The following is a 17,358-nucleotide window of genomic DNA, read 5'->3' as shown; positions in this document are numbered from 1 at the left end:
TTCTAATTCCAAAGGTTCTAAAATAATCCATTACCCCCTCCCCTCCAAAAAAAATTAATAAGAGAGAGATAGAGAGAAGGATGTTAAGATAGACAAAATAATAATTCAAAGAAACTCCAAATACACAATTGAATCATGGAGTTTGTGATGCAAGTTCATACACATCTACAACTTGCTCATATGTTTTCAATTTTTCTTGTTTTTCTTGGCATGATTCTCCCTTTTAGGCTTGGCTATCACCAAACCATAACATATAGACCCCATGGTTGCTCTTGTAGTGGCAAGGTCCTAGAAAGCATAATAATAAATATATTAATAATTTATTGAGGCCTAGATTTTAAAAATTTGATGTTTCTTCAATGGTCTAGACAAATTCTTTCTAAATCTATTTCAAAAAAGCTGCAAGGTTTGGGTAGCACATTTATTAGTAATTGACATACACATAAAAATAGTAAACTTATTAACATGTTTCATGAATTTTGCGGGGAAAGTGGTTTCTCATGTTGGTCAACGTTAGTTGTAATTAAATTCTTTGTGTAGATGTTAGCATTTAACGATTCCTGTACAATTAATAAATTTAAAATGTATTTGTTAGTTCCATTTTGAAGTGCACATTTACTATGAATTTTAAAATATTAACCTGACCCAATTGTGCATTTGCACTTACAAACTTTTTATGTAAATCCCCTAGAGCTAATGAAGCCTAAAAGAATGTAAGTGATGTTAGAAATTTATTTTTTAATCAATTTAAATATTAAATAAGTATTAAAATACAAGAAAAAATAATTAATTAATTACTTGTAACCAACTTGTATGCAGGCTCATTTGATGAAAATTGGCATTTAATAATTTTATTTGGTACATATAAAGCCAAGTGATTCAGATTGAGCATGTGTGATACATTAGGATTAAAAGCCACTCTAGTAGTAACATCATATGAACCATATTTATAACATCACAAAAATACAAAAAAGTTACTATCAAATTATTTAAAATAAAGAAAAATTATCCTTAAAGATGTTTTTTTATTCTTTTATCTTTTGTAACAACCTCTTTTTTCTTGGAACCTTCTTGTGATTCCTCACAGGAAATACAATAAACCAAGTAAATAATATGAATGAGATTAAAATTCAATTAAAAGTATATAAATAATAAAAGAAGTATCACACTACATCATGTTTAATGTTTCTCATGTTTCTCTTCTCTTTTCCGTTAACCTCTTTTTCCTTAGCACTTTGATGTGATTCCTAACAAGGAATAAAACAAACCAAGTAAATAATATGAATTAGCATAAAATTCCAATAATAATATATATAAAAAATATCATACAACGTCATGTTGATGAGATTGTCCTTTTTTTTCTTTCATTTTTCCAAACAAATTTTTTTCTTATCTATTTCCATTTCATTTACACTAGAAGATTCAAAATCCAAGACCCTACTCTTCAATATATCTTCTACTCGTGCATTATTAAATGCATCTAATAATTATGAGAATGCCTTTTATCTTTTGCAGCACATGTTGATATTTCTCTAGATACTAATAGTCTCATTAGGTTTGTAAGCATTATAGAAAATTCCGCATTAGGATCAACTTTACACAACAATCAAAAGTAGTTCCATCCTTCGCATCCCTTGTCCATTGTTTTAAAATATATTGTAATGGAACCTGTTTTAATAATCTTTTTATAAAACACAAAGTGCATAAAAACACAAAAATCACACAAACTCAAACTTCTTGCAACTGCATACAACCACTATGTTTGATGGGTTGGATGTAACATTATGTTCACAAGGTCTATTGGAATATTTCACTTTGTGTAGAAAAGTTGTTCCAACATCGACTTTATTTACAATATCACAATCAAGGGCCATTGAATATTCATTTTCAAATTCCTTCAATATTGTGGGAGTGTATATACATGAAGTTCACTTCAATATCTTTATTGGAATAGACACATTGGGTGTACTTTGATTCATCTTTACCTCAATTTCCATTTCTTTTCAATGGCGAACTGCTACAGCTCTCTCGAAATGTTTAAAAAAATTCAGCTAAATTAAGAGATGGTTTTAAATACCCTATCAATCTACTCATGTTTTCATTCCTTTGTGTGCTTTTTATATCTGCACAAAATTCATTTTGCCCACATACTAAAGCCCATTTCTCCTTTGCTTGAAATAACCCTTGAAACTCATCTCATGCCATGCAATAAGATAAGAAACTCATCTTCATGTTCACGGTCATATATGCAACTACTGAAATCTCTATCAGATGATGGAGAAGCAACAAATATATTACTCAAATGTGTGGCTACATTTTGATATATGTGACATATACATAAACAATGACATGTTTTTAGAAAGACTTGCTTTATTGCATTTTCCATTGCTGGATCTTGGTCTGTAAAAATTGTTTTCAGTTGTTTTCTAGACATTGCCCTTAGAAAAGATTGGAACACCCACTTAAAATATTTACTATGATCATACATCAATGTGGCTCCAAAAAACATGGTTTTCTTATGATGGTTAATTCCCACAAAAGGAGCAGATGGTTGTTTATCTTCATTTGTTTGAAAAGTGGTATCAAAACAAATGACATCTCCAAAACAACCATAATCAACCAACATCTTTGCATCAACCCAAAAGATATTTGTAATTTGGTAATCTTCATCAAACTGCATAGAGTTAAAAGGATGATATATTCTCTTCATGCAATGTATCGAATTGAAATACCTTAGTATAGCTCATGCACCCCCATTTTCCATGTCCTTCATTTTAACATACAAATAGTTGTTATAATCAACATTAGTGAGACCAAGATTTTAAATTCCACTAGCTTGTTTACCTTCTAATGTTGCCTTTGGACACATACCAAAACCACTAGCAAGATTGGCGTGAGCAACTGTTATTTTCCTTTGTGACCTGAGCATGTATGATTTTTTTGGAGTAATAAGTTGATGATTATGACCTCCTTCAAATTCAATCAAATAATATTTTCCGTTTTCTTGCATCACAAGATTAAACATTGCTTTATAACCTATTGTTGTTATGTCATGGTGAAATTTTCTATCAATTCACCCGTTATCATTACTACGAAAGCCTTCATGGGAACAACAAAATGTTTTAGTCTTCCAAATACTAGATTTTAGCTAGTAGCCTTGTGATATCCACACACTAATACCTTCATTTCTAGCAAACCCATTATTAAAATGGTAAACATCTTCCAAATTTTCAAATATCATGCCAACATTTGGACCATAAATTTTTTGTCTACATTTGTCTCATTGCTTGGTTGTGAGAAATTTGCATTTGATGGGCTAGTATAGATTCCTTTCATATCAAAATCAAGCCTACGTGCAGCACTACATACAACTTCCAAACCCTCAACAAGTTGATTACTCTCTACAATATTTTTAAAATCAGACTAGACAGGGAACCGTTCTAGGGTCCTGCTCTCAAGTCAAATGGTTTGACCATTTGGTCTGAACAGACGGCCGCTTTGACAAAACATATAAAACCAAAAAAATAACCAAAACAATTCTCGGGTCTAATGGCTCGACGATTCGACCGCCTAGGTCAACGGTTCGCTGACTAAATCAACAGTTTTTGGCCAAATAGCGGTTTTAGGGTAAACAGAACCAATTAGGCAACTGGTTCCCAGTTTTTTTTCAGTCCGACTGTATGCTCCAATTCGGTTTTGAAAACATTGATTCTTTATACCTTCATAAAGTTGAGTGTTCTTCTCATTACACTCTTCATTATTTATCCACTAGGAAATTGTTCCATTTTCTAGAAAAAAAAACACAAATCAACTAATATACCAATATATTCCAATCTTTTTTTTTAATTGCAACATGTGGTTATATTACTCTATTTCTATTATTATTTTCTATTAAAACGAAGCATAACCTAATGCAAAGAAAGTACTAAAAAGCAAGGAAGAACCTTTTTCATAAGAAAAATATTTTCTTAGGAGGTTAGGCTTCATTTATATGGTATGAATTCTCATAATTTAAGCATGTGGAAGCTCAGCAAATAAAGGCCATTAATTAATTTTTAGGTACAAGTTAAAGACTAAAAAATTATTATTTACAAAGATGAAAGAAAATTATATATTAGAGAATGGTTATGGAAATGAGTGAAGCAATTCTACATAATCCTTTAGCTTCATGGTAGTGGTTGATAATAAATTGGACCTCCGATTTAAAACGGCGAATTATGAAATGGTGGGGCAAAATATGAGCCTTTTATTTTACAGTAAATCAGCTTCCTTATTTCCAATAAAACATACGGTAAAACTAAATAGACTAAAAAAAACTTAAAAGAAGTTATCTTCACTTTTAGAATTTCCTTCAAACAGAGTTGTAGAGAGTTGTGTAGCAAATTATCAAAATAGAGATGGGTATTATCGATCAGTCTATTAGAATAGTACCACGGATGGTAATTCAATCAAAATTTTCAAGTTTTTGCACATAATACATTTTAATGGATATTATTGGTTTGTCTATTAAAACAATACCCTGGACTTATCACTACATTCAAATATTTAAATTTCCTGCACATAGTACATCTTAAGTAAAAGTAGATAGCAAAATGTTTAAGTAGTGCTATGGCCTTGCCTAAAGTGAAATTGGTTTCAGGTTTTTCCGGAATCTTACAAAACTCAAATTAAAAACATCAAATGTATTGAGAGATCATCAATAGGTGTATCGAGTCTTAGTCTATCCTGCAAGAGTTTCAATAGGGGTGATCATGGAACGAGCCTGGGCTTCGCGCTAATGATAAGTGCCTTAACCTAGGCCTTGGCCCAACCAGGCCCGCACCATGGGCCTAGTTTGAAAGCCCATGCCCATGGCCAGGCCGTGCTTATGTTTCTTGCTACGTAACTTTAAAACTTTGAACATGTGTGACTCGGTCACACATGAAAATAGGGGTAAAACTATAACTGACTATTTATCATAACCTCCTTCAGTGAAAAGTCGGTAACCCCGTCTCTCTCTTCTTCTTTTCTTCTTATAGCATCAATACAGTTCAAAGCATTTGCTTTGAACAAGTGTAGATTGTCGTATTTCCGATGTTAGGAAGTTGTTACTCCGACGTGATCTCGTGTTTCCTTTGTTCTTCTCACTAATGATTATTGCTTGTGAAACTCTAACGACTATTGCTAGTGGCTGGTGGTATTTAGAAAATATTGACAACTATTCTAGAGAAAACCACTCTAGTTATCATTGTTGGAGAAAACAACTTTAAGAAAAGAAGAAACAAAACAACTCTGAGAAAGAAAAAACAAAAAGAAGAAATAGGTAATTCAAAATGCTTTACTCTTTTTTAGAATCTGGAAAATTCTTAGAATTAATTCTTTTCAAGATGATTCTAATAATGAAAAATGGGAGAATTGAAACACAAACGGTTCTTATTTCCTGAAAAAGAAAAAAGAAAAGCTTACTATTGACATTCCACAACATTGAACGATTTACGCAATTAAAAACACTCTCCAAAACAATATATTTGTTAGTGGGAAGAGTCTTTCAAGATTAAAAACTATCCAAAACAATATATATTGCGTTAAAATAAAACATATAATGACCCCCCGTCACTACTAGACCTGTTCATGGGCCGGGCCGGGCTTTTGCTCTTCATCAACAGAATTTTTTCAGGCCCGAGCCCAAGCCCGGCCCGACCAACGGGCCTATAACTTGTGCTCGAGCCCAGCCCTCATAAAAAGCCTGAAGCCCGACCTAACAACTTGTACAAACTATAGAGTAACAGAGGCTGAAATGCATGACTTGTACATAGTTGATAAGTGAAAGACTCACCGCCGGAGAGAGGGACAATTGAGTTCATTAGTAGCATAGCTGGCGTCGGTGCCTGAGTTCGCCGGTTCCTGAGAATGTGTGATAGTGCAAGTGAGAATGAGAACTGTGAAAGAGACAAGAGAGAGAAAAAGAGGACTGGCGGCGTGTGCGCGTGCTGACCGTTGTCCGCAAGAGTACGGAGTTGTGCAAATAATATAGTAAGGAGTACATAGTTGTTCCCACGAGGAATGAATTATTTAGCCACCTATTAATTTATTCTCAACTTGTTTAAAACAATAATCAATTGGGTTGCGAATTAAGGAATTTAGACTAGCACTACTGATTAAGGAAAATAAATGACAAAAACAAGAACTTGAACGAAATCAATAACAAAGTTGCTAGGGATTAATCCTATCACGATCATCAAGATTCAATACTAATAAAATCTCACAAGAGCTGTTATATTCCAAGGTGTTTCTTAAAAGCACTGGTCGATCTTTTTCAAGAGTCGATTAGCTAAACCTATGTTTAATTAAATAGAATTACAATAAAGGAATTCTCATTCTCGGGTCTCAGGTTTTTATGAGGGCGGGTTAGGCTTAAAATGTAGGCCCCGGCCAAATTCCTGTCCGTGCCTAATATTTTATGTTTATACCATGTGAAAGCCCTGCCCGACCCAAAATCTCGAAGAAAAAGAAAGAAAAAAAAACTCGTTAATAATATCAAAAGAAGATCCGAATTCAACAGAAAGAAAAATAGAAAGATATTATTCCCACACAAATGGAAGTGCGACAGTTGGGAAAGTGGAACTTGCGAAGATACGCCGGTCAGTTCCATGATCATATTACCGTTAACAGCAGGAAGGAAGATATCAAGAAATTAGATTTTAGAAACTGAAAGAAAAAGAAAAGCATAAAAACCATTGCACTTTACAAAAATTATTGACTTCTTCCACCGTTTCTTCTTCGTATGTTCCTCGTCTCTCCCAAGTTCCAATCTTTTCTGCATCTCTCCATGCGGCTCGTCTGTCATCGCGGAATTCGATAGATATCAGCGTCCGTCATCGTGGAGACGGGTAACGCGCGCCTTGTGGAAATACAAGCGAGAGAAGGAGATGAGAGGAGGAAGCGGGTTACGATATTGCAGATGCATGCAGGCTTTCAAAGATTAGGGTTTTGTGGATTTCGGATTTCGGAGAAAGTCTGAACGATGACTTGAGGAGTCTCTTTTTCCGTTCTCCGCCATCATCGGTATATATCGTAAGCTGCAAGCCTGCAAGCATTCTCTTCGGTTAAAATTTTGTGGATTTCAAATTTCATAGAAAGTCTGAACGATGAGTTGAGGAATCTCCTTTTCCGTTTCCCGCCACTATCCGTAGATAACGTTGGCAGATGGCTGCAAGCATTCGCTTCGGTTAGGGTTTTGTGGATTTCAGATTTCAAAGAAAGTCTGACGATGAGTTGAAGAGTATCTTTTTCCGTTTCCCGCCATGGTCGGTATACACAAAAGGTTTTAGATCTGTACATATAGGCAAGAACGTAGATTCCGATGTAATGGTCATGTATCCTATATCATGGCCGTGGATATTCGTCCTATTAGATCAAGTTCCTACATCCCACGATAAATACCCGATGCAACGACTAACAAGACATGTATATCCTTTCTGCAGTGGTAGAAGTCACCGTTATAATCGGCTAGAAAAGGAGAATGGAAGACAAAGGTGGAGAGAAGTCGAGCATTGTGATCGGTCTGATCGAGAACAGTGGAGGTATCGTATTTGATCCAAGATGTTGTCTCTCTCTTTCTCACTCAAATATTCTATTGCGATCTTATCGAGGTTGAAGATTTTTGAAACTACAAGTATTTTCTTCTTTTCCTCCTTAACGTTGTTCGGTATTCAGATCATCTGCAGCTTTTCGAGTATCAACCTATGATCCTATCCACAAGCATTGGCTGAAAGGTAACTTAATTTGGAATTTGGAAATGAAAATCCTTATTTGCTTTATTCTCGCTCTTAGTGCTACTAGCTCATCTCAGACTTGAGAGGACTGAGATTAACGGTTCCAGATTTGATTGAGAAGATTAAAGTAATGATCCAGATATATGTGAACTAAGAGAATTTACCTCTAATTTAAATTTAGACAACGAATTTGCTATAGTTCTCTTGTGGAAATGAAACTAGAAAGTGTTTATGCATTTAAGAGCAAAATCTTGAATCTAAAGGCATCTGTTATATTTCTTAGCAGTAGAAGCCAGAAGGCTGAACCTGTATAGAAAACGAGAAGTAGCCTATTCAAATGCTTTAAACATGAGTCTTATGTAATCTTTGAATTTCTGATGTTAAACAAATGTTGAATAATTAAAATGTAGTGGTCAAGCTTGTTTTGAACCTGTGCTAATAATAATTATTTAGTGAAATAAAACAGATCTTTGCCAAATCAAGCTGAAACTTCTTGGGATCTAGTCTCCATGAAATGGCTTGCTACATTCTTTTCTCAATTCATACGAGGTAGGGTGCGCTATCTCACATTTGATGTCAACTGCATCCGTATCAAATAATTTATTCGCAAGAAGTTTCAAGGAAAATTTCTTTCAATCGGTTGGCAATGGGGTCCACTGCCCAATCCACCTTACCCACAAGTAAAAGTTTAAGATGTATAAAACATTACCGAGTTTTTAAATTTTACACTGCAATTTGTCTTATGGTGGGATTTTTATTTTTTATTTTTTTTTATTTTCAAGGTTACATGTTATCTGGCTTGTCTGGTAAAAAATTTCATTCTTAATATCCCAAAACTGGGTTTGATATTTGTTTTTATCTACTGACCTACTAACCCCTAATCTGCTTGCCCACCCAGAAAATTAAAAAGATAAATGTGACTATTGTTTTCATGATATGCTAAGATTTTTTTTTTTAATTTTAAAATTACTGTAAGTTCCTTTTTCATTATAACTTATTTGCAATATATCTTCTGAAATCAAACACTTTAAAAGTTGGTGAACTTCACTGTGATTTCCTAGATTTCTCTTTTCGAGGATTGATACAAAAGAACAATTGGTGTGTGGGAGTACTTATTAAAACTACTATTTTCCACTTAGTATGCGCTGTCATTTAGTTTATAAGATGATGAAGCATATTGATTTATTACGTTATAATATTGTGAGAACTAGCTTTACCATGACAGGTTGCATTTATTGGTAAACTAGAATTTGACATTATCTATTGTTTATTCTAAGAGTGTACATGGTGAATATAGTACTGCCACCCATAATTTTTATCAAGGTTGAACTCCATGTTATACTGATAACCTGTTGTTTAAGTCCCTGCATACTAGTTTCTTTGGATTCTCAGAGGCTCTGCAGGAGTATCTACTAAGTGTAGATAGAAAACAAAGTTCAAATCTAAGTGGTGGTTCAGAAATCAGTGACAAGCAGAGTTACAGAGATAACTTGAAAGATAATTCGAAGGATGAAGGACAAAGTATCAAAGGTCCTCAAGCCATAGATTGCAGTGACTCTAGGTGCTGAGGACTGCTCTTAGAAGTAGCGGATGGAGAGTGGGAGAAGAACTTGATTTTGACTATAGACAAGAGAGTCCAAGATTAGGAGAATGTTGCAGGGGCGTTTGCGAAGAGATTTAATTTAAATGGTACTGCTATAGCTAGACCTTTTGATGACTCAAAGGCTGTGTATTATGGAGCTGGTGAAGAAGTAGTGATCCCAGATGCTGAGTCGGTGGAAACTCCAGTCAGAAGAGTAAGGATAGAGAACTGGTTTCTGTCTTGTAACCATAATAGCATCTCAGAAAGTCCTCTCAAGCTCCAGCTGGTAGGGCTTTTCCCTTCAATTACTGGAATGAGGAAACTCTGGTAAAATTGATTCAAGTCCTAGGTGGTTAGGGTCGATGGTCTGAAGCTCGAAGAAATTCCTAGATGCGTAGAGATGCTCATTAATGGTTGCTGGCTTAAGGTTTGGGTTCTGCTGGAAGGTGAAACAACTCCTTGGATGAAAGGTTCTAAGGAAGAAGATGTTGACATCCTTGAAGGTTGGGTTACACGTGGAAAAAAGAGTTCGAGCCAGAAGGTCTTGAATAATGTATAGATGACGAACGAAGATGAAGAGACACCACCCGGGTCAGTCAGTAAGTATCTGGATAAGAATGATGGTAGCCCAATTTTTTTGGAAAGTGGAGACCAAAGTGTAGGCAAAAAGTCTTATGTGGAGATCATTAAGGGCAGAGCCATGCCAGCTAACCCTCTGGCTCCACAAGGCATTTTAAAACCAGAGTGGATTCGAACCAGGTCCTTCTTTTGAGGGTGAACCAGAGCTGCCTTTTGGACAAGATTATAGGCACTTCTCTCGAAAAGAAAGGTCTTCGATAGGATCACAATGGCAGAGGGGATTTAACTCCCCCTTTTCACCTCAAGGCAAGGTCCCAGGTGATTCAGAGACGGAGGTTGGAGAAGTGTCGTGACGACAAGTTTGGTGAGGTAAATCAGTCTTTGAGTATTTCAATTAAGAAAACTGGCCTGGAATGTTCAACTGGTGTTAAGGAAGCGAAGAATGATTTGCAAATTTGTAGGGAGGAAGTTCAGTCCAGAAACAGAAAAGAAAACAGGAGGAAACATCTAAGGCCCAAAAAATATAATCTGAAACGAAAGAGAAGGATGAGAAGAATTAGCTCGTCTGGGATTAGAAAAAGAGAGGAGAGGTGGGTTTGGGTGATTGCCAGGTTTGACAAATGCGGTAAGAAAAGTTTTGTCTCTGGTCCAGGAGAGACTCTCATCGACTGTTCTCTCTCGTCAACGTCTGGTAATGCTAGATGCTATTCTGAGGTTAGGAGGGGCTCCGATGAGAATCATGTTCCCTATGAGCTTGAGATCTTGAGTTTGACGTCTCCAGAGGATAGGTATGACTTGGAATGTCCAGTTTCTTCATGTGCGGAAGAGACACCTCCCGTTGAATTGGAGAACATGGAAAGAGGGGAGGCAATAACTAGGAAAGAGATACTAATATAGATGCTGAAGGCAATGATGGAGGTAAGGTTGGAGGAAAGGAAGATTTAGCCGTTGAAGATTCTTTCGGTGGACAGGCTGAGAATCAGGACAAAGATGGCTTATTTTATCAGGAAGTTGAGATTGGAAGGCTAGGTGTAAATTTGGGTCAAAGGAGCAGAATGAAAGAGAAGGAAGATCACAATGGTGGGAGAATTAACAAGAAATCGATAATTTGAGAACTCACAATATAGTCCATGTGACAGAAGGAAAAGTGTGAAGGTTAATGGGATATCTGGTACTGATAATAGGGGGGAATAGTGCAAGATCAATCACTGTCCCCCCTTTTGTTGAAGGAACAACATGTCAATAAGGTTTCTGATGCCGATTCAGAACCTGGTGCAATGCAGCTGTTACAGGAGAATGAAAGTGCTGATAAAGCTACAGATAAGATGGTTATCAAAGAATTGGTTGATAAGGGAGGTCACAGTTGGGAAAAGCTTGGGTTTATTTTTTTGGGGCAGTGAGGAATTTGCCAGGAGGGCCTTTGAAGAATTTGAAAGAAAAAAGGAGGAAGAGAAATTAAAGATCAAAGTGCATTAGAAAGGGAGCAAGGTCTGGGATGAGGAATTCACAGATTGTTTTCTTAGGCCTGTTTTCTTTTCAGGCATCTGTTTGGGTTTTATTCTGCTTGAGAGGTTAGTTTTCTTAGGCCTGTTTGGGTTTCCTGTGGTTGCTTCTTGCTATAGGTGATGTCTTATCACCTTCTGTAATCTTTTTTCTTTAATAATTTTTCTTTTAAGAAAAGAAAGCATTGTCGCACAGACATCACTTTTGTGTTTTTCAATGATTATATGGTTGTTACAACACCAACTTCATTACAGGTTGGAGTGGCTGCTTTTCATTTGAGGTCAGCTTCATTACATCTTTCTCAATTCATTGAAACTAGCAGTACATATCAGAACACAAAGACCTTGCTGCATTTTTATGATCCTAAGGTGATTATTGCCCCCCTCTCCAAACAAGCCACCTCTGGATGGCATGGTTGGAGTTCCAGAGCTGGTGGATAGATTTTATACATCAGTCAAGAAGGTGGTAATCTATTATTTTGGATTATGCAAATCTTTGTGTGTGCATAATGCATGAATTGCAGTGATTTTTTTTGATAATTATGCATTCCAGTTAAATTACATGTTCTGTTTTCAACTGTGCAGGTTGTAATGTCTCATGGTTGCAAACCACTCACTATGGATATGACCATATTTTCGACGCATGGCATTATTCTTGATTAGTAGATGTTTGAATGACTGCTATTGTGATCATAATTGCCCAGGTATGTATCAGCATTAGGTATTAATTCAAATGTCCTACTTGCTTGGGCCCAACCTTTGGGTGCATGGCTGTAGAGTACATTCGACAAGGTTTCTACCCTAAAAAGAATTGGGCTATGTTTTGTTCATTTTGAATATTAAAATAATGTTATGCTTTGTAAATACACCTGTTTACATAAATTGTTATCGGTAGTACCATATTAGTACGAATTTTGTGAATTCCTGGCATTGCATAAGTAGCTCTGTAGGGATGTATGTAACGTAGATGATATCTGCTCAATGCTTTTACAGTTCTAATCTTCCTTTGTTGCTTAAAATTAAAAAAATATTATTATTTTTTTCTCTTTTGATCAGTAACAACTAACAAATACGAACTTTTTTTTTTCGATAAATAAACATAATTTATTAGTGAACTACTGAAACATGAGAAGAGGTTGTCATTACAGCTTAAAAGAAAATGAGAGTATGACACTGGTTTCTGTCCCCTATGCAAATTGCATTTGGCCTAAGGCCAAACTTTTATCAAACCCCATGTACCCATTGAACTACATGTCCTTTGAAAACCATTTAAAGGCTTAAAGTGTTTGATATCATTTCTATAACTCCACAAAGCTGCTTTACTTCCTTTTGTTAACCATCTGATTGTAACATGGGTGCCCCTTTAATAACCAATTATTCAACTCCCATCTCCTTTATGTTTCATACTCCGGTAACTACTTGGACTCCACCGATTGGACCTGAAAACATTCCACGAATGAGTCCATTCTCATATCTTACCACTCCCCCTACCGTAAAAATCTAGTTCCATCCATCCATCCCTTTGCCAGTGATTTCCACTCCCTCCTTGCATTTTGCTTTTTTTTGTTGATGAGGCTGCAATTGCTGCCTAATTTCTAAGAATATCATTCATTATGAAATCCAAGAACAAATATATTGTTTTCAATCAATGTGCCTCCCTCACTATAATGTTTTCCATTAAATCCTCTTCATTTCTTTCTGTTTCCTTAAACAATCATGCACTCCTTTCTTCCCATATAGTCCAAATCATAGTAACCAGTGCAATTGTCCATGTTAATCTTCCTCCTTCTTTGACAACTTGATCACGGACCATCAAACAAATTGTCCAAACTAGTAGGGAGAGACCACTTGCATCTAAATAGAGCAAGGAAATATTCCGAAATAAAATAGACAAATGGATAGGAGATTAGGAAGTGGTAAGCCGTCTCCCCATTCTTTTTTTTTTTTGCACATTAGACATGAATCAAGAGATTAATACCAGTTGGGTCTCTTCTTTTGTATTAAATCACTAGTATTAATGCTCTGACGGAAGACTTCCCAGCAGAAGACACTAATTTTCAGGGGGATGCGAACACATCAAACTTCCTTTACAACAAAGGACATCTGGGAGGGACTAGGAGAAAAGCAACCTTCCAATCTTGGATCAAGAGGAACCCCATCCAACACATGCAAAATGATAGAAACAAGAGAAATTTCAAAGTTCCAATGATTTTCTTACTTGAATAAAAAAATCAGAAAAAGAATGTGTTTTCTGATGTAATTTAGAGAGAAGAAGAAAAGAAGTCAACCTAGGTTCGGAGAGAAGAGAGAAGAGAAGAAAGAAGAGAAAGGGTGCGGTTGGATTGTTCTGGCCGCCCCACTAAATCTTATTTATATCTGTGACTTTAAAGAAGTAGAGTTACTCTAATACCCCTACTTAAAACAAAAGAAAATAAAAAAGGCCAAATCGGCCCGCTACCATAACTGTAACATAAAGAAATAAACCGTAAAATATAGTTTGGGGCTGGGACCACAGACACACTAATAGTCTATCAACAAACTCTACATTCTTCTTTGGCCAAAGGTTCAACTAAAACCCGAAGGAGGAGACAAGGGGATAGCAAGCTCAAAAATAGTTTTCCCTTTAAGAGAGGAACGATGAACATAGAGTGGAAACTACCTTTCAATGGAGACTCCTCAACCCTATGGTCTTCCCAAAATTCGATTGTATTACCAAAGACAAGGCCATACTTGTTGTAATTAAGGAAGAATGGGAGGATACCATGAATGTCTCAAAGTAGAGTCAACAGTAGTTCTATGTGATAGACCATCGTCCCAACTTTTATTTGTGAGCCTATGCATACTTACCACAACCCGATGGCATAGAGAATGGGCAGATTTGTGGGATAGCGAAAATCCTTAACATAAAGTTGTGAGTATTCATGAGCTCTCAGAGTGGTTGGGATGCTGGAATTTTGTGTAGAGCTACCCTTACTTCTTCGTCGAAGGCAATTCATAGCACTCTTTCCCCATTTCTTAATCGCATCATCAATGATATCTTGCCTGGCAACAAGGTTAAATTCTTGGAAGATCGCTAGCTTGGAGAATCCTTGTTGAAATGTGTGTTTCCTTTTCTCTATGCCATCACTAATCTTAAAAAGAGATCAACTTTGGGTTGAAAGTTAGATTTTAGGAGAAATGCGAGAAAGCTTGAATTTATTCACACTTCTAGGTTTTTGAATTTGTTGGATGGGGTAGTTCTTGATAGCTCAATTGGGGATAAACGAATATGGGTTCCTAACTATTAAGATAGGTTTTCTTGTAGTTCCTCTTTTAATATGTTGGTTAGGGTCACTCCCCACACTGAGTCTATCCTTGTGAGTTGTGACATATTGAGAGTTTTGGTGTCCACCTATTCGCCCAAAAGTTAGTACTTTTTGTTGGGATGTTTTCAATGGAAGTATCAACACCCGTGACATTTTGCAACAAACAAAAGACCTAGTTGGCCCTTATACCACTCTGTAGGACTGGTGTTCCACAAAAGACCATCCAATCAAAGAGGAACAAGAGTAACCCCATCTAACACATGCAAATGGCTAGAAACAAGAGCAATTTCATAGTTCATAAGGTTTTCTTCTTTAGCCCAATGTTTCAGCTAAACCCAAAGGAGACAAGGATCCACAAGCTCAGAAATAGATTTGCATATAAGAGAAGAAACAACAAAGATGGAGTGGAAGTGATCTTTCAATGGGGACTCCTCAACCTAGGGCTTCCCAAGATTTGATTTTATTACCAAAGACAAGGTCATACTTGTAGTCATTGATGGATTTGTTGGGGATAAACAAATTTGGGTTCCTAACTCCTCAAGTAGGTTTTCTGGTGGTTTCTATTTTAAAATGTTTGTTAGGGTCATTCCCCTCCCTAGGTCCATTCTTGTGACATGTTGAGAGTTCTGGCCTGCACCTATCCCACAAATGTAGTGGCTTTTGTTGGGTAGTTTTAAATGGAAGTATCAACCCTCGTGATGTTTTGCACAAAAAAAAAAAAAGAGACCTAGTGGCCCTTTATCTCCTCAAATAGGACTGGTGTCTCACAAATGACCATCAAATCTAAGAGGGTCTAGAGTAATGCCATCTAACAGATGCAAAAGGCAAGAAACAAGAGCAATTTTAGATTTGATAATGTTTTCTTCACTAGTCCAAAGTTCAATCTAAAGCCAAAGGAGACAAGGGGATAAAAAGTTCAGAAATAATTTTATTTTTAAGAGAATGAACGATTAAGATAGGGTGGAAGTGATCTTTCAATGGAGAGTCCTCAACCAAGGGCCTTCCCATGATTTGATTTTATTACCAAAGACAAGGTCAAACTTGTAGTGATTGAGGAATAGTGGGAGGATACATTGGATGTCTATCATAGGAAAGTCAAGAGTAGTTCTATGTCATAATCCATCATTCCATCCTGTATTTGTTAGCTCATGCATACTTACCACAATACAGTGGCATAATGTTTTGATGACTTTGTGGGATTTCGAAAATCATAGGCATAAATTTGTGGTGAGCACTCATGGGCTCTCAGAGAATGGTTGGGATGCTGGAGTTATGTGCATAGATAAATTAACTTCTCCTTGGAGGGCTATTCATAATACTCTACCCCTATTTCCTTATTGCATCATGTATGGTCTCTCATATGGAAACAAGGTCAAATTCTTGGAAGATCTCTAGTTTGGGGAATCCTTGTTGAAAGGTGTATTTCCTCGTCTTTTCTCCATATCGAATCATAATTAGAAAACAATCTCTAAGCTTGTTCTAACTCTTCATCCCTTGGATTTGATTGGAAGTGGGATTTTAGAATAAATCCGAGAGCGTTTGAATTTGTTCCCATTTAAGAGGATCTAGAGTAACGCCATCTAACACAGCAAAAGCCTTGAAACAAGAGCAATTTCAGAGTTGAAAGGGTTTTCTTCACTAGCCCAAAGTTCCATTTAAAGGCAAAGGAGACTAGGGGATAAAAAGCACTGAAATAGTTTTATTTTTAAGAGAAGGAACAATGAAGATGGGGTGGAAGTGATCTTTCAATGGAGAGTCCTCAACCAAGGGCCTTCCCATGATTTGATTTTATTACCTAAGACAAGGTCAAACTTGTAGTGATTGAGGAATAGTGGGAGGATACACTGGATGGCTATCGAAGGAAAGTCAAGAGTAGTTATGTGTCATAATCCATCATTCCAACCATTATTTGTTAGCTCATGCATATTTTCCACAATGCGGTGGCATAATGTTTTGGCAGTTTTGTGGGATATCGAAAATCATAGGCTTAAATTTGTGACGAGCACTCATGGGCTTTCAGATAATGGTTGGGATGTTGGAGTTATGTGCATAGTTACATTAACTTCTCCTTGGAGGGCTATTCATAGTACTCTTCCCCTATTTCCTTATCGCATCATGTATGGTCTCTCATAAGGAAACAAGGTCAAATTCTTGGAAGATCTCTAGTTTGGGGAATCCTTGTTGAAAGGTGTATTTCCTCGTCTTTTCTCCATATCGAATCTTAACTAGAAAACAATCTCTAATATTGTCCTAACTCTATTGGAACCAAGAGAGGTGAAAAATGATCACTTGATCAGATGGGAGATAGTTAACAAACCAAAGGTAGAAGGGGGTTTAGGGATAGGGAACATAGTGCTGAAGAATGTAGCCCTTTTGGGAAGTGGCTATGGAGATGGCCCCGAGAGAGAGAGAGAGAGATTATGGCATGAGGTGGTGGCAAGCATTCATGGTTGTGCAGGAAATGGTTGGGATTCCGGGATATCTCGCCGAGCTACCCTTACTTCACCTTGGAAGGCTATACATGGTATTCTCCCTCACTTCCTTAGATTCATCAGGTATGATGCTTGTTCTGGTAATGCTATTCTGTTCTGGGAGGATATTTGGGTGGGTACTCAACCCCTCAAAGATTGTTTTCC

At 36.5% G+C, this 17,358-nt stretch overlaps 1 protein-coding gene and 1 pseudogene across 4 annotated transcripts in view; one reads left to right on the top strand and one right to left on the bottom strand.

Annotated features, from left to right (window-relative positions):
• Window positions 1-1,163: 1,163 nt before the first annotated feature.
• LOC148803614 (protein FAR1-RELATED SEQUENCE 5-like) lies at window positions 1,164-5,464 on the bottom strand (annotated as a pseudogene).
• Window positions 5,465-6,484: 1,020 nt separating this feature from the next.
• LOC148803612 (uncharacterized) overlaps window positions 6,485-17,358 on the top strand; it is a 95,830-nt gene continuing 84,956 nt past the window's right edge. For 3 of the 4 annotated variants that reach the window (XM_088890106.1, XM_088890103.1, XM_088890109.1), the window contains exons 1-4: window positions 6,485-7,562; window positions 7,696-7,754; window positions 11,673-11,698; window positions 12,003-12,121. In XM_088890106.1, coding sequence (XP_088746232.1) covers window positions 7,348-7,562; window positions 7,696-7,754; window positions 11,673-11,698; window positions 12,003-12,080 — 378 coding nt within the window. In that variant the 5' untranslated portion in view covers window positions 6,485-7,347 and the 3' untranslated portion in view covers window positions 12,081-12,121. Of the gene's footprint in view, window positions 7,563-7,695; window positions 7,755-11,672; window positions 11,881-12,002; window positions 12,122-17,358 lie in introns of all 4 variants that reach the window. The other variant, XR_016077540.1, reaches the window with a different exon arrangement.

The sequence above is a fragment of the Nelumbo nucifera genome, chromosome 1 (genome assembly GCF_055504915.1).
Source record: "Nelumbo nucifera cultivar China Antique chromosome 1, China Antique-T2T, whole genome shotgun sequence".
Classification (NCBI taxonomy): Eukaryota; Viridiplantae; Streptophyta; class Magnoliopsida; order Proteales; family Nelumbonaceae; genus Nelumbo; species Nelumbo nucifera.
The sequence above is the reverse complement of the archived record's forward strand: the minus strand, read 5'-3'. Positions and strand labels throughout refer to the sequence as shown.